The 23,583-nt window shown below is 37.4% G+C and overlaps 1 protein-coding gene across 2 annotated transcripts in view; it reads left to right on the top strand.

Annotated features, from left to right (window-relative positions):
* EPC2 (enhancer of polycomb homolog 2) overlaps nt 1-23,314 on the top strand; it is a 52,259-nt gene extending 28,945 nt beyond the window's left edge. Inside the window, exons 2-14 of one of the 2 annotated variants that reach the window (XM_083578925.1) lie at nt 2,725-2,884; nt 4,926-5,071; nt 9,876-10,082; nt 11,275-11,423; nt 11,728-11,860; nt 12,940-13,131; nt 13,615-13,704; nt 14,711-14,856; nt 14,969-15,312; nt 19,028-19,158; nt 20,285-20,441; nt 20,921-21,254; nt 22,059-23,314. In XM_083578925.1, the coding sequence (XP_083435051.1) occupies nt 2,725-2,884; nt 4,926-5,071; nt 9,876-10,082; nt 11,275-11,423; nt 11,728-11,860; nt 12,940-13,131; nt 13,615-13,704; nt 14,711-14,856; nt 14,969-15,312; nt 19,028-19,158; nt 20,285-20,441; nt 20,921-21,254; nt 22,059-22,131 (2,262 nt within the window). In that variant the 3' untranslated portion in view covers nt 22,132-23,314. Of the gene's footprint in view, nt 1-2,724; nt 2,885-4,925; nt 5,072-9,875; nt 10,083-11,274; nt 11,424-11,727; nt 11,861-12,939; nt 13,132-13,614; nt 13,705-14,710; nt 14,857-14,968; nt 15,313-19,021; nt 19,159-20,284; nt 20,442-20,920; nt 21,255-22,058 lie in introns of both variants that reach the window. The other variant, XM_083578924.1, reaches the window with a different exon arrangement.
* The last annotated feature ends 269 nt before the right edge of the window (nt 23,315-23,583 follow it).

Raw genomic sequence — 23,583 nt, 5'->3', positions numbered from 1 at the left:
GATTAGTAGAGCCTTTTGCCTTAAAGGTGTCAAACCTGCTTTAGGAGCTACTGACTGGTGGTTTGAGGGAGGCACAGGCTCAGGTTCTATGATTGCCTCTGAGGTGGAATCTAAGAAGGGCAGTATATGCTCATCAATTTCTAACCTTATTACACTTTATAAATTAGTCTCTTAATAGGCATAAGATAAGTTGCATGTAAATTTGTGTCATTGTAAATGGTGTGTAATTTCTTATTCATGTGCATCTTTCTTCCTTTCTTATTTAATTATTTATAGTATTTATATCCCACCCTTCAGCCAAAAAGTCTCCTAGAGTGGCTTATGTAAAATCAGTTAAAACAAGATAGTCCCTGCCTGTAAGCCTGCAGTTGCAAAACATGACACACAAGAAAAACGGGCCATGGTAGGAAGAAGAAAGTAAACTTAGCCACCAATTGTAAAGCATTATAATACTAATAAGCTGAATAATAATAATAATAATAATCTGAAACGAGTTCAGGAGAGTCTTGCTTCTCTCTTTCCCATTGAATTGTGTTTTGAGTTTCTCATGACAAATTTGACTGATAAGAGAGTTAACAGTGTGCAGTATATAGAATGGAGTACCCATAGGAGGGCACAGCTGACCACAGAAGTGAAGAGGAGCACTCCACTCTGAAACATTTTGTTGAAAGTTCTGCTTGTTCTATTATGCAGTTAGCCTCTGAGTATCCATGTTTTGCAAAGGTTGCTTTTGTATGATGAGATATCATTCATAAGAGTTTTATTCAGAGCATAATAGAACAAACTGATTTGAAATTGAATGTTATTTTCAGGAATAGATAGGACATGTAATTAATGTGTGAGCTTCAGATATCACCACCCTGGGGGCCTGGAGCTGAAGGGCAGCCTCTAAATCTACTATGTCGATACAATAAATAAATGCAGGTTAATTGGGGAGTAATGGTTTTCAGAACTGGAAAGCATTTCTTTCTTACACTTTCGTATAGTGGCTGTATTTCATTCTGCCATTTTAAACTTAAAATGCAAACATTAAACTTTCAGTTTCAGAAATTTGCCCCTTGAAACTAAACATAGTACTGTATTAACAATTCCTTGTTTTAACAGTTTGGGAAGTGAGGGTTGACTAAAAGCAAAAGTTTTTGAATTCCTCCTTAGCTGAGTGGGAGGTGAGCACATGTATTCAGACAGAGGTTATGAGCCTTCACATCACACTTACCACGGTCTGAACATGGCCAGTAGAAGGACGACACAAGCTTTTTCTTCCTTGAATTTATTTAATATTCTCATTTTTATAGAATGGCTTTAATTATTGATCAACTCTGCAAGCAGTGTGAGTTACATTTTTCCTCCAACCACTATAGTCATACCTCAGGTTAAATATGCTTCAGGTTGAGCGCTTTCGGGTTGCGCTCCGCAGTGACCTGGAAGTAACAGAACGTGTTACTTCCGGGTTTCACCACTCGTGGATGCGCAGACAGTCAAAATGACGTCATGCGCGAAAACGGCGAATCGCGACCCGTGTGGATACGGGTTGCGTTCGCTTCAGGATGTGAACAGGGATCTGGAACTGATCCGTTTGTATCCAGAGGTACCACTGTAGTCTCATTCAGTATAAGGTAACTATGTTTCACACTAACCTAAGAGTCCACTTAAACATTCCTATAAGAAACTGATTCCTGTCTTCGAAATTTCTTATCTGAAGTACAAGTGCTGTGTGTGGTACATGGTGATTAATGAAGATTTAAAAGAAATTATGGCAAATTTGGGATTGTCTTTTTGCAAAGGTGTTTATTATTTGAAGTATAAGAATTTAAGTGATGAAGCAGGCAACACATATTCTGTTGGGGAGGATTCATTATTAATGTATTTAGTACATTTTTGCTTTAAAATATTTGTCTACTGAAAAAAGAGAAAGATCTGATCCTCATTGTGGATTTTAAAAACTTCATCTTTATGCTTAGGAGTCTTCATGGGCAGGGTAATCCTAATTCTGCCCCAGGATCTCTCATGGGGTGGAGCCACTATCCCAGGGCCCCTCTCTAACAAATGGGTTGGTTTAGGATCCAGCAGTTCCTTTGCTGACCCTGTTTTTGAGGCATTGCATGGTACAAGCTTTTTAATTTAATCAACTTGCAATCTATGTCTGCATTCATCGTTTTCAGTTGTGTTGTGGAAAGTGAGCTTTTGCCCTTTACATCTTTCACCCATCTGGAAAGTACTTCATAAAATCTCTTCCCTTTGCCAGATATCTTCTCATTACAGCTGCCTTGTTAAAAAAAAATGCACAAAAGTAATTAACCCACTAATATGTTTACTAGTACTCATGCCCACACATATTTATAGTATTTATGTGTGGTTTAACAGAAGAAAAAGAAAAATAGTTTCTATAAAGATTCCCTGCCTGCTTGCCTGCAGGGTATTCTTACTTGGCAAGGCAATGAAAGCAATCTTTCTCTAAAGTTTTGTTTTGTTTTGTTTTTAATTGTAACCTGTGGGTTCATTGAAGAAGGATGAATGAGACATTCCCTTGAATATATATAATAGTTTAGTAAAAATATTTTTCTCATTTTAAGGAGAAGCATTATTGTCTATCTGACCTATTGAAATATTATGAAATCAAGCTTTTTCCAAATTTTATTATTCTCAGTATGACAAGGCAGGATATTGTGCTAGTTGTTTTTCTATAGTGCAGTAGTGACATCTAAACTACTACTTTCTTTTTAGGAACACCATTTGCAACGAGCTATCTCAGCACAGCAAGTCTTCAGAGAAAAGAAAGAGAACATGGTTATTCCAGTTCCCGAAGCAGAAAGTAATGTCAACTATTACAATCGTCTATACAAAGGAGAGTTTAAACAGCCAAAACAGTTCATTCATATCCAACGTAAGTTCACTGTTACTTTTTCCCCCTTTTGCTTTAAATGTCAAAGCTAGAGTGGCTGCTGACAAAAGATGTCCACTAGTACTTTCAAGTTGAAGAAGTAATGTAATTTCCTCAATCTGTGAGAAAAGTAGGAAGGCCTCTTGCAAACTAGCCATTCTTCTATATTAGTTTTGTGGATGAGATTCTAGATTATCTTGCATATAATTCACATTGACAGAAACAATTTGGCTTCTTATTATTGATGAGGACAGAAATAGTAAAATATACTGGAAGGTGCAAAAGCATTTTCTGTAGTTCAGAATTATGGCTTTATCGAAACAAATACACAATAGCATGTGTCCAAGTCATTCATAGAGATCCTGCTTTGGGGTCTTCAGTGATGTGAGGCAGGTGTGGACCAAGAATAGGGCATTTTTAATGGTGGCACCTTGGCTCTGGCATTTCTCCAGATCTTTTAGCTTCAGCTTGTGGCCACGCATTTGGGAGCCTTGAATCCAGTATTTCACCCTTAGTGGGAACAAAGGGTTGTATGGATCCAGTCATTTGCCAGGTATTGTGTTCGGGATTAGAACAATCCATTCAGTATAGGCTTTACCATGCCATCTCTTACTGACAGATGCAGGGGATGAACAGAATGACAGTTTTCATTATGCCCTTTCTGTGAGTTTCTTGGGGGAGTGGTGCTGTTGTTTAGTGCTGATTATGGAAGGTAATTAGGTTCGTAGGCATCTATTTATTATATCAAGCTTTTCTAGACAAAGTATGTTTTTTTAAAGATTTCAGTGCATGTTTCAAATCTCACTTCTTCCCCACAGAACACTTTTTATTAAATATGGCGCTTTAAAAATATTGGTGCCCAGAATTAAAAATTATTTCACCAAGGAAGAGCTGGTGCTTGAAATGTGCACCAGGATCCCTTTATAACAGATGTGGGGAAGCTTTGGTCATTGACCATGCTTGCTGGGGCTGATGGGAGTTGTACTTCAAGAATATCTGGAAGGGAAAAGGTGCCCCATCCCCATTTATAACTATTGTTTTGTGCAATTCTGGATTTTTATTTCTGTCTTAGATTGTGGATGAGTTTCTTGTTTGTTTCATGATCTTGAACTCTTATGGACAAGTTAAGTTTATGCTTAGTGTGAGGTTAGCATAATGCGAACTGTAGATGAAAACAGTTACTACTAGAGAAAGAAAAATAAATATGAAGTTTAACTTCATAGAATTGGAATAATCTTGATTATTACCTTATTCAGTCTTCTGCAGTAGAAGGATGAAGTCAGTAGGTGATAATCTAACCTCCTTTAAAAAATAATCATGGAATAAGAAAGTGAGATTTATTTATATCATCCAGCTGTTGTTGAGGTTATGAAAACCTTCCAAATGAGTAAATGCCACTGTTTGAATGATAAGGGTGGCTGATTGTGAAAGCCCCTTCATTACTGCTTTAGAAGGTTTTTGGGGATCCTAATTTGATTAAAATTGAAGGCATCCAAGGATAGGGATTGTAGATTTCATAAGGGCTCCCTCCTTTTTTGTCATTGTAGTTTGAGAACTGATATTTGGAAAAAGTCTCCAGCTATCCTTTAAGACATTAAAGGGTATTAATGTCATTAAGATAGGGTGTCTTAACACATATTATGTGGTAGGATAGGAAAGCTATCATCTTACATTAGGGGAAAGTTTTTCCAAGTTGTGCTCTGGTCTATGTTATTCTTTAAGTCTTGTTAGTTTAGTAGCCCCCAAATTATTTTGCCTTTCTTTGTATTGTGCATAGTAGGTCACTTCTTTGAGTCAGCTGGAGCCATATTTTCTGTGGGTATCTTTCAGCAGCACAGATGCTCTGTTCTTATGGTGTACTGATCCTGATCTTCTGTATTGTCTATGGTGGAAGAGAAAGTTTTCCAATAAACAAGTCCTGCCTTTTGAGAGCAGCTGTTGAACTAGTTGACATTTTATTCATTTCCAGCTGATTGTTGTTAGTATGCATATGTCCATTTCACATGGTATTTTAAAGTATGTTTCTGTCCCCTTTTTATTTCAGCTTTCAATCTGGACAATGAGCAACCTGATTATGATATGGACTCAGAAGATGAGACATTATTAAATAGGCTCAATCGGAAGATGGAAATCAAACCACTGCAGTTTGAAATTATGATAGACAGGCTTGAGAAAGCTAGTTCTAATCAGGTATTACGGTTTCCAAAGCACTATTCATCTAAGATTTCACTAATAAAGTTGAATTTTGATAAGATTTCCTTAATGTGAATGTCTTTATTTATTTTTACTATTTTTTTTGTGGCTGGGGCAACCCAGTCAGATGGGTGGCATAGAAATAAAATTATATATATATATATATATATATATATATATATATATATATATATATATATCTCAATCATTATGAAAGCCTTAAGCTTTACTAGTCTGTGGAGTTTTCCTTTATCTGTTACCAGTTCCTCTTCCTTGTTGGGAGGTTGTATTGAATGCCCATCTCAGCTGTGGGGGGATAAGGCCGTCTGTGCCTCTCATTTAATGTTGCATGAAGGGTCCTTATGGACAGTAGTTACATGGTTTATGCGTTGCTTGAGTCATACCTAGGTGCAAAATCCAGGAGGTGAGCAGAAAATTACTTTAGCTAGGTTTTACTAATGCTGCTGTAGAAAGGACCACAGCATGCCTTTTGTCAAGCTAAAAGCTTTTCTCCAATTTAAAGAAAAACATGACACATCAATTTACACAATAGACTATAAATCTTTAGTTTCATTATATTGTCAAAAAAGTATTCATTTTAAGCTTTCCAATTTTTTCTTACTGATATTTCTTTATTTAGAAATTTTACTTCCACCTTGTGATTTACAAAAATCTAAATCATAGTATCATAAACAATCATTCAGTTAAAATATTTTAAAAATACAATAGAGGCAGGTATTGTGCAAGGTTAAAACATAACTTTTAAACAAAACATCAAGTACAAAGCAAGGCAAAGGCCTGCTGAAATGAAAATGTCTTTACCAACTGATGAAAGAAAAGAGAGGGGACTGTTATTCTTCACAGGGCAATATGTTCTACAGTGCTGATGCAAAATTTTGCTCAGTGCTCTGTTCCAACAAATTCAAGAAGCACGGCAGAGCTATAATATAGGTGGCATGAGGGTCACCTGAACCTCACAAAACCATATTCAAAGTTGAATTAAAGTCTATACTTTGAGGAATCATTCTATATTTGCGTATTCTTCTGTGGTTCCAACAATAGTTTTAGAAATGCCTAGTGAATGAGTGTAATAAAAAGATTTTACATCTTCTTGAAGCACTAACTGCTATTCTGTCATATGAACCTTAACAGTTTAGACAAATGGTGTGGTTAGAGCCATCAAAAACCAGAGATTTTTGAAGCCATTCTATTCATAACCTGGAACTGGGAAATTTTCTTTGTTGTGTCATGTGAAGTGGAACCTTGGTTCTCTAACGCCTTGGTACTCGAACATTTCGGCTCCCAAATGCCGTAAACCCGGAAGTAAGTGTTCCGGTTTTCGAACGTTTTTTAGAAGCTGGACGTCCAATGCGGCTTTTGGCTATTGTTTCCAGGGCGCCTGCAGGCAATGGGAAGCCACACCTTGGTTTTCTAACGTTTTGGAAGTCGAACAGACTTCCGGAATGAACCAAGGTTCCACTGTACTTCAATTGGCTGGCTAAATAGTACTTCATAGGGCCTCTCATTATAGAGCAGACTCTGTCATAATTGATGCTAGGATCACATTTCTTCTGGAAGGGGGGCTTGATCATAGAAATCATATACTGTCATCTTCTAAAGTGTAAATAAGATAGCAACTAGTTTAAACTTCAGGTACTGTCCAAATAATGATAGTTAATTGATCATTGGTTTTTTGTGTGAAGAAAATAAGGCTGTGAAAGAGCATGGAATAACTTATAGATTTGTGCTGAATATTGGTTCATATTGACACTGTGTATTCTTTCAAACTGCCAAAAGTTCAGTCTTCCATTCTCAGGCACTGGAAGGCATTAAACCTAATCCAGCAGAGCATGTGCAGGATCCCAGAATAAGCATTTGAACATGTGGAACTGGAAAGTTGCCCATGAAATACCGTATTTTTCCATGTATAAGACTAGGCTTTTTAACCAAAAAAATAGGTTTAAAATTGGGGCTTGTCTTATACATGGGTAGTGCTGAGGGGTGTTTTCTTAATTTGGAGTCCCCCAAAATAGGGGCTTCTTATACACAGAAAAATATGGTACGTTTCATATAGGAAAAGTAGCTGATAGTAATAGTTTCTGTGTAGGTGCTATTAAATCATTATTGGCTGAAAAGCAAGGTCTTCCAACGAAGTAGTTAACTTCATTAAGTGATCAGTTTTCATTGCAAAGAAATAGTTGTTTGTGCAAACAAAGAACAATAGAGCTCAAATGTCTTGAGCTCAAATATATAGAACAAATGTGTAACTTGTGTCAAAAGTAGCTTTACATTTTCAGGCATATAAGCATAATGGAGAGGTTGTTCTGTTTAGTTGATGTCTGGATATCCAGTTACTATTCTCAAAATCTCAAAAAGTGAAATAAAAGATTTTTATAAAATCCTTGATATGGTTATAATTAGCGTTGTTATCAGATGTGCCTGAAGCCAATGAACCTTGACAGAATTTAAGAACCAGTTCATCCTGCCACCCCATGAAAATTTACTTGTAAAGTGTTGCAGCTGCGTATCTGTGTATGTGCCTGCGTATGCAACAGCTTTACAGACAAACTTACAGTAAACTCGAGCAATTTTTAATGTAAGGTAACTGCAAACCATGAGACTTAATTCCTGGTTCATATGACACAATAAGCCAACATTCATTGAAAATGAAACTAATCTCCACAGAAGTCCTCGTTCCACTAAACAGAAATAATAGAGGGAAGGGTGGAGTGGGCAAGCCATGCTTTAGCATTATTTGTGAACACAGCCAATATCTTAAAAAGCAGTGGTTCCCAATTAGCTAAGTACTATGGACCCCATGGGGACATGGGTGGCGCTGTGGGTTAAACCACAGAGCCTAGGACTTGCCGATCAGAAGGTCGGCGGTTTGAATCCCCGCGACGGGGTGAGCTCCCATTGCTCGGTCCCTGCTCCTGCCAACCTAGCAGTTTGAAAGCACGTCAAAGTGCAAGTAGATAAATAGGTACCACTCCGGCGGGAAGGTAAATGGCGTTTCTGTGTGCTGCTCTGGTTCGCCAGAAGTGGCTTAGTCATGCTGGCCACATGACCCAGAAGCTGTACCCCGGCTCCCTCGGCCAATAAAGTGAGATGAGCGCCGCAACCCCAGAGTCGGTCGCGACTGGACCTAATGCTCAGGGGTCCCTTTACCTTTACCTTATGGACCCCATGTTTTTCAAAAGCCAAGCCATGGATCCTCTACCTTTTTTGGGGGGGAATTATTTGGTAATTTTTGTTATGTGAATGGTGCTAAGGACCCCCTGAGTGAGTTACGCGAACCGCCAAGGGTCCATGGACCCCCAATTGGGAATCACTGTCTTAAGAGTGTTATCAGAGGAGGAAACTTAACAAAAGTAGTCCCAGAATGTCAAACTCTTTTACTTTACCAAGCATATGTATTTCTGGAAACACCTGGGATTACAATGTGCAGCTCTTAGGAGCGCTTAGGAATGTCTATAGTACATCACAGTGCATCGGAAATCAGTATTTTGGGACCTATAGGGTAGCTTTTGTAAAGACTCAGAATTGCAGGGTAATGTGGTCTGAAGCATCATCCTGTTTCTCTAAAGTACTTGTCTCAATCCAGCAAAAGTTAGTTGCACTCAAGTCCCATTAAAGTCTGTGAGGCAAAGTAGTTACAGCTAACTTAAGCCCCATTAATTTTAATGGGAGATAAGTGTGACTACTTTTAGTTAGAATAGGGCCGCTGGGTGTTGATATCCTCATTTTGACTACGAGAGAAGGCTTTCTGAAAACTCTTGTTTCCTGCGGCTGTGAGCTGTTCTCATTCTTCTTTATGATCAAATATCCCTTTTACCCTAGTTCTTTAGTTTTATACCTCAATCCCACCAAAATCTAATTATTCCTATCCTTATAGTCATTATGTGGCAAGGAAAAAGGCTTAGCAGCCTAGATTCCACAGCACTAAAGTTCAATAATTTTATCTGTGTAAAGATGACCTGACATTTTCCAGTTTGCTTTTCCTCCTTTAGTTGAATAAAAACTTGTTTTCATTGGGTATTCCTAAGGGCTGAGTGATTAAAATATGTAGATCTTTTTAAATACCTAATAGAACTCATTAGCTTATTTGTTTTGTTGCTTGGAATGGAGAGACCATTCACTCAAGGAGTGTAGGCAGAACTCATACAATTCCAGTGTAGCTCAGGGGTGGTCCGGATCTGTATTCCCTGGAACAACTCCGTTCTTCAGAGAAATTGATAGGTTTGCCAGGGTCCAGATTATGGAAATGAGAAGAAGAGAAATTATAGATTTATTTTGACACAAGTGTAGGCATCATTTCAGCCCTTAACTGTTTAGCAAGAAATGCTTGTTGAGGTACGAAATATTCTGACTTCGATCAACCCAAATCACCTGAAGGAACCTCCTAGTTTCTATTGCTGTATTGACAGTATGGAAATATGATGTGCATCTGCAGCCAAAATAACTGTCTGCTGCTACAGAGGAAGTGAGTGATACAGACGCTGCATTTCAGACACCAATGAATAATTAGTAGTATTAAAGAAGTATTTTGTCATAAAATGTCTGATGTCTAATTTTTGTGCAACAGGTCTTTTTTTTTTGAAGCTGTAAAGTCATACCACATTGCTCTCTTCACACCTTGCAGTACTAATTGTATGAAGAAACCAAAGTCCTGATAGCTAATACATTGTAGAGGATTGTGTGTTACATTTCCTCTTTAAAATTTTCATCCTGGATTATTGTTAAGAACAACTTTTAAAATAATTCCTTGCATTACACAACAATGTTTTTATATCTTTTCCAGCTTGTAACACTTCAGGAAGCTAAGTTGCTGCTAAATGAGGATGATTACCTTATTAAGGCTGTCTATGACTACTGGGTAAGAAAACGTAAGAACTGCAGAGGGCCTTCCCTCATCCCCCAAATCAAGCAAGAAAAAAGAGATGGCTCCACCAACAATGATCCATACGTGGCTTTCCGGAGGAGAACAGAGAAAATGCAGACAAGAAAGGTAACTCTCTCAGTTCTGCAGTTTTCCAAACTGCTATTTTCCAAAGGTTAAATGTCACAAATTCTTCATCTTATTAAGGACAAAAGGTGAAAATGTTGCATTGTCTGCTAAAATCTGTTTACCTAACTCATAATCAAGATGGTAGTAAGGAAGTTTTTAAGTAATATTAGCTGGAATATTAATAAAATAAAGCTCATGGGACTAACCACATTCTCATTCTAATTTTTGGAGTACTGTAGCTGCCATGAATTCAGTGTGCCTTCAAAGTGGATCCTAATTTCCAATTTTTTGGTTCAAGACTTTAGCTTGCCTTCTCTTGTCACTTTCTGCAGTCCATTATTTAGTATGATTCAGTCTCATTTTCTTGGATTTCAGATGCCTGGGTCTCTGTATCTTATTTCTGTTGTTTGTTTTTGCATTTTGCAAATAAATAAATATCCTATAGGCCAGTTGTAAATGTTTCCTTTTTAAGGAAGTAGCTTGAGCAAATAGTGGCTTTTCAGTTTTAGATGACACTGTTTAAGAGTCATCCCAATTTGGCTTCAGGCCAGTTCCAGCTTGGAACTGAAACTGCCTTAATTACCCTATGGGATGACATTTGCTGGAAGAAGGATGGAGAAGTGTGACCATGCTAATTTTCTTGGACCTTTCAGGGACATGGACTAGTGTCCTTTGAGATTTACTGGCTGAACTAGATATTGAGAACCACTGTGGTCAGGTGTTTCTGTTCCTGCTTGGCAGATTCCTTCCAGAAGGTGATGCTGGGGAACTGCTCTGTGCCATGGCAATTATATTATGGACTATCACTGTCTGTATCATTCCCTGTGCTATTTAACTTCTATATGATATTGCTAAGGAAAACCATTTGGAAATTTGGGCTGAGATGTCACCATTGCTGACATTCGGCTTAATTCCTTTTCATCTAACTTGGGCAAGGCAGTAGAAGTCTTGAACCAAGTGCCTAAAGTCATGGACTCAATTCAGGCAAGGCATAGGTTCTGTGGATGTTTCTGACTGGGGAGGTGAAGTTTACCTTGTTCTGGATGACTGTTGTGGAAGCAGAATGCTACCTGAACATAATTTGGACCCAACCTTAAATGTCAGTGATTCAATATAAAGTGCAATTATTTAAACTCAGTATGACTACATTTTCCATACATGCTTTTTACTATTAATATTTCCCCCCCAACAGAACCGAAAGAATGATGAAGCCTCTTATGAGAAAATGCTGAAATTAAGAAGGGAGTTTAGTAGAGCCATAACAATTTTAGAGATGATTAAGAGACGAGAGAAAACAAAACGAGAGTTGTTACATTTGACATTGGAGGTTGTGGAGAAAAGGTAATTTTTTCATCCATTCTTGTTAAACAGGTTCCGCTTGAATTCCATAAAATAACATGTTTTAGTAGAAGTGCTGTGGTTAGCGAATATAGTATGTTTGGTGGAATGTTTCACTTGGCACATGGGGTGTTCTGTCCTATATATCAAACATATCCTCCGTTCTGAGTTTGTAAATAGGAAGCAATGATGACATGCCTTGCAGGGTTCCTGTGACAATAAATAAAGACAAAATATTTTAAAGCACTTCACATATTTAAAGTAGTTCATTAATGATTAGCAATAATTATTTTTCTTTTTTGTTAAGGTACCATTTGGGTGATTATGGAGGTGAAATACTTAACGAAGTCAAACTTAATACAACTGAAAAAGAGATGAACACCACTCCAGCAGCTCTTCATAATGGAAATCATCACAAGGTTCAAGAATGTAAAGCTAAGGTAAATGACTTGCGTCACCATTAATTTCACTGGATACATTGTCCTCTTTGTAATGTGGAAAGTGTGATGTATATGTAGTAATAATTATTTTCTATAATGTCAGAAAAAAGCAGAAATAAAAATCTATCTTAAGCTGTATGTACAGATAGCAATACCTGATGTACACAGCTAGCTGTATATCTTTTTTCATTTTAGCAGTTCAAAAATCAATAGCACAGGAGCTGAGAAGGTTTGCTGTGCTTCTTGGTTTATGCAACTAATTAGAAAGGGCTATATTTCTAGTTGTATATGAAGCCATTTGGTGGAGGCATTGCTGCATTTTAGAATGCTTTCAGGTTACAGAGGTCAAGAACATAAAAATTGCTTCTTCCCTTGGTCCTCTTACAAGAGATAACTGCAGATTAAAGTTTTTTGGCAGTTAACTTTAGCTAATTTATCCAGACACATTTTTTAAAAATTTGCTTCATATTAGAGAAATAATCTTCCAGCACTGTATTCAAATCATTGTAATGGTAACAGTTGCAGTTATTTCATAGAGACTCATGCTCACTGATATTTTAGAATTGGCTTATTTGCAGTACATATATTTAGATGGTACTTTTTAGAAAAGAACTAAACATTTTCAAATATTTTAAATCAAAAAGAACATATTTCATTAAAACATTTCTCTCTTGTATTTAACTTTGATGACATCTAGTGGTTATTACATTGTAGGCACCTATCACTGTTCACTTTGGTTCATACTTGCCTTGTTCTCTGCTGCCACAAAGTAACAAACTTTGAGCAGGAAAAAGTGTGCAAGACATTAGCTTTTTAGAAAATTACTGAGTACTTTTAAAAGTTAATGCAGAACACAGTAAAGGATACTGAATATTATATGTGCAAGTTGTTGAATATTAAATTTTGTAAAAGAAATACTTGTTCAGAGTTATATAAACTTTATTCTTTAGGCAACCTGTTCATGAGCAAAGCTGAACCATAATGAGATTAGAAGGGTGGTGGTGGATATAGACTGTTTAATGAAATAAGAATAATTATTAACAAACGGGGGGTTGTCCAAAATTTATTGTATACAACAGCATGCTCACCACTCATCTCTAAAAGAGGAAGTGTCTGATGTTGTCCGTCAAAAGAAGAAGTATCCAAAGAAGCCTAAAACTGAGAGTGTAATAAATCCTCAGCAACCCACTACTGAGCCTTTGCCTGTGATCAGTAAAAGTGATATCAAACAGTATGACTTCCACAGTTCAGATGAAGATGAATTTCCACAGGTAATACATGTCAACTAAGTTATAGTGACAGAGAGAAAAGGAAAAAGTTGTGTAAAATAGAAATAATTGTCACTTTAATTTTTTTATTTTTATTTTTTAAATGTTGCCCTTTCACCATAGGTTTCTGTTGGAATGTCATGCCACAGGGACTGGGATCCAAAGGGCTGTTTAGGCTTCTACAAAGGGCTTAGATGAGCCTGGTGCCCTTTTTGTGTTTGGGCAGCTCGCATCTCCCAGGCTCTCAAGAACAGTTCTTAAACATAGTCTTTGTGGGATATAGGGGACTAATGGAGAAAAACAATTATACAGACCCTCAAGTTCACAAAACTTGCTTCACCGTTCCTTAGATGCTGGCTGATGAGAATTTATTTTATTAAGTTTCCAATAAATGAACTGCTAAAACTGAGCAAGCGGAGTACTTGTCAGTTATAATAAGTTGGCATAATAGCGTGTTTTTAAATCAAACTGCTTTGGCCCCCCTAGGTACCCTCACCAGTGTCTGAGCCAGAAGAAGAAAATGATCCTGATGGAGCAAGTGCATTCAGAAGGAGGGCAGGATGCCAGTATTATGCTGTAAGGATTCTTGCTGCTGTTAAGACCTATCTAATTGATTAATGCAGAAGACAGATGTTTGGTCAAAAGGAACATACTTCAGCCTTCCTCTTTTTCCTTTCTCGTTTACCTTGGGTGTTTAAAAACAGACTTGATCTTCCTAAAATACTAAGCAATATCAGATTATGCCAGCTACAGTGTATCCAGTCAAGGCTGTCAAATGTACAGGAGGCCCCATTAGCTAAAGTGGTGCTTCAGGTTAAGAACAGTTTCAGGTTAGGTACGGACCTCCGGAACGAATTAAGTACTTAACCCGAGGTACCACTGTACTGTTATTCTCTTGTTGGTTTTACTCTTTTATGCTTTTTCTGTTTTGATTTTTCAATTTTGGGATTTCATGTCCTATTTCTCTTTCTCTCTCTCTCTCTCTCTCTCTCTCTCTCTCTCTCTCTCTGTGTGTGTGTGTGTGTGTGTGTGTGGAGAAAGAGAGAGAGAGAGAAATAGAAATAGGACATGAGAGAGAGCACACATACATACACAAACACTTAAACTGCAGGGGAAGGAGGTTGATGCATATGAAATTACAGTGAAGGGAATTTGAAGGGATTAAAAAAAACTAATAGTGTCAGGAATGCACTAGTTTAAGTATATGGGACTACATTCCATCAAAATATCTTACACAGTAGCTTAAACCCTGCAAATCTAATCCTGTTACTTGTACACCTAATGTTTGTGTCCTCTTAGCAATTCTCTCACCCTTTCACATACATTATATGATGTTTGTTTATTCTATTCATATTTGTAAAAGTATTTATATACCACCCCCTCATCAGGGTAGTGTATAGCAGTATAAAAGCATTAAAAGCAATAGAGAGCAATAATTAAAATGAGAAAATTGTTTTATGAAAGTGTTCCGCTTTTTGCAGCCAAAATAATGTCAGGACCTTTATGTAAATAGTTCTATTCAAGTTTCATTTTCCCTTTCCCAAAAATGAAAGCAAAATTATTCTTGTCTTGTCTTCTGCAGGCTCATTTGGACCAAACTAATTATTCTCATGAGAATTCAGAACTGGCAGAATTGGATAAGCTAAGGTATAGGCATTGCCTTACAACACTTACAGTTCCAAGAAGATGTATAGGATTTGCAAGAAGACGAGTTGGCAGGGGTGGAAGGTAAGAGAATTGCTAATTTTGTTGGTAAAATAACATACTATTTTCTTCCCTTTTCATGGAAGCAAAACTCAAATATATATTCATATTTTCTTTTCTTCTTCTTTTAAAACAGGGTGTTGATGGACCGGATATCCACAGAACATGATCCTGTCCTGAAACAGATTGACCCAGATATGCTAAACAGTTGCTCAAGCTCTTCCCAAAATGTAGACTTTTCTTCTAATTTTTCACGGACCAATGCTTCCAATAAACATTGTGAAAATAGACTTTCTCTTTCTGAAATACTAAGCAATATAAGATCGTGTCGACTGCAGTGTTTCCAACCACGGCTACTAAACATACAGGACAGTGATAGTGAAGAATGTACCTCAAGGAAACCAGGGCAGGCTGTGAATAATAAAAGAGTTTCTGCGCCATCTGTAGCTTTATTGAACACCAGCAAGAATGGCATATCAGGTAGGCAGAGATTTGCAATGTTGAACTTTAAATGCATATTTATCACCTTGCACCTGGGACCTGGCTGAGGATTCTAGAAGAGAAAATAGTATGTGTATTGGGGGTGGGAAGAGAGAGATGTCACTGCAATAAAATAGAATCACAGTGTGTGTGTGTGTTACATACTTTTGTGCAGATATTTTATTCCTTCATACAGTGGATGTTTAGAGAGCCATGCAGGGCAATGAATGCTGTCCTGGACACTGCAAGTCTTGCGTAGTTCAGCCATCTTGTCCCTGAGATTACACTCCCCACCCACATATATCATTTACTAATATTTGGTGTAATGGATTTAAACAGAGGACTAACATATGACTTGATTATACTGCTAGCACTAAGGCTGCACACTTAGTCGTGAGTAAGCTTTGGTGACATGTATAAAAAAGGACAGGCTACACAACAGAAGAAATTACAATAAATTTATAAAGTCCATTATTTTTATTTTTGCATCGTGAAAACTGATTCACTATTTACAGCAGTTACAGCACAAGTAGCACATTGATCCTTAATGCAACACGAAAGCCACCTTGCAACACACACACACACACACACACACACCTAATGATAATAAGTGAATTGACCTTCATACATTTCCCATGGACCAAACTTCGCATTCTTTATTCTTCGTGTGGGACTTAGGAGTTGCCCTTGCTTATTAGTATTGATAACAGTATGTGCACAATGCTGTACAATTTATGCACACCTCCTTTGAGCAACATTAGCTTTTTAATGGTGGTCGAGGCCATTATTAAATCAGTCTGTGGCCATAATTACTGACTACAAAGCTGTTAGTGTGCAGTGGCTTACCACATGGATTGTGTGATTTTACCATGGCATTGCAAATGTTCATACAACAAATCAAAATAGGAAGGAAGGAAGGAAGGAAGGAAGGAAGGAAGGAAGGAAAGAGAGAGAAATTGAAGTAAAACCTAAGTTGTCTTGGGCAGTCTCTTCAGAAACTGATATAATGAACTTCCTGATGGCCTGCTTCTCGTAGGTCTTAAGTAGCTTTAGTTAAAGTGAAGAAGGGGGATTCCTAAAAGCTTTTCCAGGAACTCATGTTATACATATTGCCCTGGCTTACCCTGAGGCAGCAGCAATAGGCACTTTATCCCAGTAACTGGGTAATATCTTAAGGATCTTGATTCTTAACAGTTACTTCCTATCTCTTCTCAATACCTTCTGTAAGTGGTATAAGCAAAAATTGTGTGCTTGTTTAACATGCCAGCAGCAACTGATCTCAGAACTGATTCCTGTATGTATAACGGAGTGATGAAGACACACACTTTAGTATCTTGGCTTTTTGGGGTTTTTGTAGAACTCCGACCCCATATTCCTGTTAACCTCTCCACTAATATTTGCTGAAAATGGAACCAGCTGTAGCAGTACTGTCATTAACAGGTCAATTGTCAAATTAAAGTGATTGTGCATAGTAGACAAATAATATCTGTACCCTTTGAGAGCAAAACAGTCATTGCCAAGGATTGCACTACAAAATGATTCGCACTTTCAAAAACAAGTTTTATATCAGCAAGAGAAAGTACCCTTGGCATAAGAATATTGATTTCTATAATTATTAGTTATCTAACTCTTTTCATAAATTAGATGGATGCTTCAAAGAGAACGTTGCAATAATCCCTGCAGGCCTTACTGTAGTCCAGAATTACTACCCCCATATTATAGGCTATGTACTGAGACTAAAAGAGTGATAGCTTACTTAAGTATCCCCAGTGGGCTCCTGCCAGTGGGATTTGAAAGCCTGCAGGTGTGGGATTGGCAAAGCTCATGATCATGATCACAACTGCTCATGATCACAACTGCGCTGCACCAGTTCTTTGTATATCAGATTTGAGTTTGAGTCAAAAATCATCTTTTTAAAGGTTGAGAGCACATGCGTGGAAGCCGAATGTGGTTCAGCTGCATTACTCTTCAGTAAAAAAGCAACAGTAATCTATTGTTCTCCTTAATAGAATGTTTCCAAAATAAATATGGTCAGAAGAATCTATTTCAGTGAAGCTGGGGTGAAAAGTGTTTTGGTTCTGGTGCTTAGGCACATGATACCTTTTATTCAACCGTAAGACTAAGGTTCTGATGCTAAATGCCAAACACTTGAAGCTTACACTGAAGAGCTCAAGTAGCATTCCATTCCCAAGTACAAGTCAAAACCATAATTGGGCTGAAATAATTGAAAAACTCCCTACAATTTCTGCTTTTTGAGCGTCCATTTGTTAGCATCATTTAACCTAGGCCATAACCACTTGAGTATATAGGAGGCATTTAGTATTTGAAAGCCTGTTTTCCCCTCTCCTCAACTCCTTGGGGATTTATGTTAGTCTTGGCCTGCTGCAGTAGAAAGGGGCTGCACAGCAGCAGAATGCAGCAAAGGCAAAAGCTGAGTTGTCCGACAAGTTTATTAATAAGTTTTAAAATTTGGAAATTTTGTTTTTGCTTCATTGACTTTTCCTTTTCTTCATTAATTTGTGAGTTGGAAGCTAGTACAACTATGGTGACTTCTGGAATAATATTTATCTAAAATAATACATAGGGTGGGATCTAGTGGATGTGTATATACCCACTAATGCAAGACATGCATCAGCGGAATAGAGATGGAGGCAATTTTCAGCAATTAATCTGCAGCCTCCCAAATTGCTGCCTTTCCTATACTACCGATGGATGCTTTTCCCATTTGATTGCACCCATAGCACAAAATATCTTTGGGTGTAGTATAAAATTTCATGAATGCTTTATAAACTTTGTTGTTACTTCAGCTTCAGCTTGGCCACTAATTGAACCATGAATTACTCACACTAGGTTGCAATGAATTTGAATAATGAGATGACTACAAGCCACCATAAAACATTGCAAGGCATGCTTTTCATGTTATCATCATAAATTGAAACTAGGAAGCATGTGCATTCATCTTTCGTAACAGTAGTATATTTTAGTCACTTTTATAAATATTAAATGATGATAAACAGTATGGCTATTTTGATCTACAAAGAAGTAATGCCTGTGTAGTAACTGCCTTTTAATGTACGGGATGGGATGCACAAAGTTTTCCCTTTCGTCATGGGAATCTGTCGACCCGAAACAGCCCTACCCATCATTTTGCTAGCCTTCGTTGAGCAACTATACTAGTGACTCACTTCATTAGTAAGTCACTTCTAGCAAGATACTTCGAGTTTTCCAAACACAGAGACAAGTCATTCTCAACATTCCAAGGAGAAGGCAACATTTGCTCAGGAAACTCATTGATCCTTGGAATATTACAGAACCTGTTAATTGATGACCACTTGAGAAATTATTTGAAGTACCTGTGAAAGGAGTTCCTTTCTGGTGGCATTTTTAAATATTAAGTAACTTACCTCAAATCATAACACATTTTCAAAGGGTTTTCATTAGACAAGGAATTCTTCCATAGCAACTATATTTAGATACTATAAATCACTGTTCAATGCTGTGATCCAGCAGGTAGTCATCAGACAAAACAGAAACCAGTAAACAGCACAAGATTAAAAGCATTTACGGAAGCTTCTGTACATCAATTAACTGACTTGTATAAATCTGTTGCTTTTTGTCGTGTTTTCATATTCTTTAAAGTTTGCTATGAGAATTGTGTTCTGCCAGATTCTTTGAGGAAATTTAAGCATAATCTCCTCCTTTTCTGCAGTAACAGGGGGTATTACAGAAGAACAATTTCAAACACATCAACAGCAGTTAGTTCAAATGCAAAGACAGCAACTTGCTCAGCTTCAGCAGAAACAGCAGTCTCAGCATTCCTCCCAACAGACGCATCCAAAAGCACAGGTAATATTCTGTTCTGGAAAATGTTTTTCTTCTATTATAAACCTGATTCTAACAGCAGTTATCCCTGCTCAGAGAGAGATAGAGAGAGAATGAAACTACCCACCCCCAAAAGGAATTGAGCTGTTTCCTTTAAAACTGGTTCACGCTGCACTTTTTGTCCATATTGTCATCCCTGAACTGACCTTCCTCTAGGTCCGGGATAGCCAAAGTAGTGCCCTTCAGATGCTGTTGGAATCTGTCATGGGGCTGGGGCTGATGGGAACTGGAGTCCAACAACTTCTGGAGGGCACCCAATTGGTTATCCCTGCTCTAGGTATACATGCGCATATACACACAGACAAATGTATTGTTTGAACTGGACAGTCACATACATAGACGACAAAAACAAAAAAAAGTTCTGCCAATGTCATGATGTCTGTCTATATCAAAAGTATGGGTCAACTTTACTGTTGTTCTGCTTGTAGGTCTAGGTAGCAGAAATACCTACTTAAAGGAAACAGATTATTTTAAAATGTGATTCAGCAAACAGGATCATTTGAAATCAGTAAAAATTGGACTAAGAAATGCTTAGTTGATTGCATCCCTCATATTTTTTTGTTCCTGTGAATGAGTTTTTAATAACATTTTTATATCTAAATAATAAGTGACTCACATTATACACTCCAAATAAGTAAGCCCACCCATATTTTTTGTTTGGAAAGTATTACACTATTGCTGAAAATTATTTTGAATTGTGAATTCTTAAGAATAATCTAATGCAGAACACTGCACCTTATCATTGAAGCTTTATCCCCACAACCACCACACCACCAAATGTCTTCTGTAGCTCTTGGCAAGCAGTATCTGATGTAGCAGGAACTGCTACTGTTTGGGGTGTGGAGGTGTTCCAAAGGAACTCTTTATAGTTTCAGAACGGATCAACAGAATTATGAGCTAATAGGATGAAAGGCAAAGATACTCATATATGGTCTCTTGACTCTGGGGTATGATATTGAAAGGTAATAGCACTGAGTTGGAATCATATTTTGACTTTCTCTGCCTGTTATGAGACGCACACTGAGCTAATGCACCAGCATCTCCTTATTAGTCCATAATTAACAATAATTGTTTTGTACAAATTCCCTAGGGCTCAAGCACCTCCGACTGTATGTCAAAAACGCTTGACTCGGCCAGCGCCCATTTTGCTGCATCTGCAGTGGTGAGTGCACCTGCTCCCAGTCGCAGTGAGGTGACAAAGGAACAGAGTGGCAGCCACAATATAAATGGTGTTGTTCAGCCCACAGGTATGGATTTCTTTTTTGTTCTTAAATCAAGTAAGATTTGCAACAAAATGTTTGATGCTTCTTTTTAGTGAAATCAAATGAAGGTTTGGAAACAAACCTAGGAAATAAATGAGATTTTGTTCATTTGAGAGTAAATTTGTTTTATCAAATGGACAAGGTCATCCTTTCACTGTGTGTTTTGTTTCAGCCACACTTTAAAGAAGTGAGTGGCTGCCTCTGTGTGCCCACTAGTGCTTTGATCCTTCTTACTATCTGCACTCAACTGTGCAAGCCCTTTCAAAGCAGTTTGGCAGATCTTATCCTCAGCTTAAACCTCCTTTACCATTTTAAATTTTTACAGGCTTTGGAGGGTTAAGCAAAAGAGTTCTGGTGTTTAGTTCTAGATTAGTTTCACAATGACCTCAATTTTCTTGAACGTGTTATTGTTTATTCCTGGAAGTCTTACTGTATATGTGTGTTTGTGTGTTTGTTTTGAACAGCAACGTCAAAAACTCTGTACTCCACCAACATGGCTCTGTCATCTAGCCCAGGGATCTCAACTGTACAACTTGTAAGGACAGTTGGCCACACCACCACAAACCACTTAATCCCAGCATTGTGCACAAACAGCCCTCAAACGCTTCCCATGAACAATTCTTGTCTCACCAACGCAGTGCACCTCAACAATGTCAGTGTTGTTTCTCCAGTCAATGTACATATCAATACAAGGACTTCAGCACCATCGCCAACTGCCTTAAAACTTGCCACAGTTGCTGCCAGTATGGACAGAGTGCCAAAGGTGACTCCTAGTAGCGCCATCAGCAGCATAGCAAGGTGAGTATATATAAACAGAGAAAGAGACAGACAGATAATGATTCAGATCAGGATTTTAATGTGACCACCTCTGCTTTTTATTTTTAACATAAAATTGAATTGCTCCCAGATCACATCCTACAAAAGTATAATTTTAATTATATTCTGAGCTAATTTGTTCTGGTTTTGATGGTCATGGGGAGGTGCAGGGAGCTATGAAGCTCCACCCCCAGTGACTGTAAAGTTTATTCAGTCAACACTCCACCTTCTGAAGTTTCAGGAAAAATCTGAAAATCCACACATTACCATCCGTGCCTTTTATTTTCCCCTTCAGTAGTTTTCTGTAAACTGAATTCTGTTTTCAGTTTCACATTGTGTGCTCCCGGAAATGAATGTACCCGCAATCCTGATTTTCAGTTAAATAATCGCATGTAATCAGAAGAAAACTTTTTTTGAAATGTTACTGTGGAAGAAACTTAGACTGCTTGGTGAAAATATTGAGGCTGCGATCTTATGTCCATTTATCTCTGATAAGTCCTATTTCTGTGACTTCTGAGTAAACCTGGATAGAATTGTACTGTGAGTTTTCATGTGATAAGATTCATTTCAACTAAATAGAACTTTGATGAACCTTTAAATAACATCCAGTAGGTAAGTTTTTTTATTTTAAAAATCTGGAAAATAAACAGTAAGATTTTCAGTTCATTTAATTTGTGTTTATGTTTATTATTTACCCATACAATAAATGTGGAAAAAACACTTAGGATAATTAATTTGCCAATTATTGAGAAATTAACTATTTTCCTTTTATAAACACATTTTCAGAGAGAACCATGAACCAGAACGATTGGGGTTGAATGGAATAGCAGAGACGACAGTAGCAATGGAGGTGACATAACCTCAAAGCAGTGGCTCAACCTGTGCTAATGGTGTAGTCATTTATATTCCAGCTGAATGCAAAACAACACCCTGTGGATCACAGGGAATTAAAATGGACCTAAATGGACTATCATATCGTATATTAAGTCGATATATAATGTACATTTTGTAAAATTGGGAAAATCACTACCTTGTAAAATAGTTTATTTGTATCATCAATATTATTTCTGTTACTTGAATAGTAGATATTCATCATCATGCTTTTGCACTTGAATTTGCAACTGAATGGATTTAAAAATAATTCTTTAATGGGATCATGAGCATGAAATGGGATCCTGCATCACTTGTTTTAACTATTTATTTTGCCATGTTTACATTTTGTATCTTGTAAAAATAAATCCAACTTTGTGTCTAAAAAAAAGTTAAAAGATTCATAGCTAGGAAAAATTCTTGTAATTTTTTTCTAAAGAAAATGTAAAGTTTTCACTTGGTTCATTTTGTTTCACAATTTTAGATGGACTTTTTGGTAAATACTTTAGTGGCATTTCACTGTCAAATATGAAGTTCAAGGCAAAATAGTATTTTCTATTACTGTGCAGGGGAAAGGGATGGATCGATACATGCAAATTTAATGTAGTAACCCACTTTTCCATATATTTTGAATGTATATTTCTATTTATAATACCAGTTTATAAAAAATAATTACACAGAAAACCTGACTAGTAAAAAATTATGCATCTAGCACATATTAAACTGTGCAGATATGAAGAAAATTTTCAACTGATTATATTTTATCTGAAGTCTGCATAATTTAACCGGCTTTTAACTGTAACACACCACATAAATGATATTTTACCAGGTATGTATTGCATTATATATCATTGCAATAATTATTGGATGTCTAGATATCGAGCCATCCCAGGTGATGGGGGAGGGGGGAGGGTTGTGGCAGATTGTCTTTCAGTTTTGGAGAGTTTTCCTGTGGCTACAAGGCAAGTAACGGGTTGGAAAAAGTCTGACTGTAAGCGTTGGACACCTTCGTAGTGTAGTGTTTTAGTGACTTTTTTTATACGGTTCTTGTAAATTAGATACGTGTAGTGGTGTTTCAGAATGTTTGTTTATGCACTAGTTCAGACAACTTTCCCTGTTACTTGTTCTTGATAAGTGAAAACTGCAGGGAAATAAAAATACATATCAAAACATGGGCACCTTGCATACGTATTTATTTCACAATGCGGAGAACAGTTTGCATATCATATTCCGAGGTTGAGCATGTACACTTGCACCTCCATCCAGCAACACATAGAAGCTTCTCGAGGCGCATGACTGGCTGGATCATGGAGTGCATGTGCAGAAGGTTGCTGCATGGAGCTGGATCTCTGTATCCAGCACTTGAGGCTGCACGTGTGAATCCCAACATTGGACTGGTACCGTGTAGACATCATTGAACAAATAGTGCTGTAAAAGTCAA

The sequence above is a fragment of the Podarcis filfolensis genome, assembly GCF_964270895.1.
Source record: "Podarcis filfolensis genome assembly, chromosome: 1".
In the NCBI taxonomy this organism is placed as follows: domain Eukaryota; kingdom Metazoa; phylum Chordata; class Lepidosauria; order Squamata; family Lacertidae; genus Podarcis; species Podarcis filfolensis.
The sequence above is the reverse complement of the archived record's forward strand: the minus strand, read 5'-3'. Positions and strand labels throughout refer to the sequence as shown.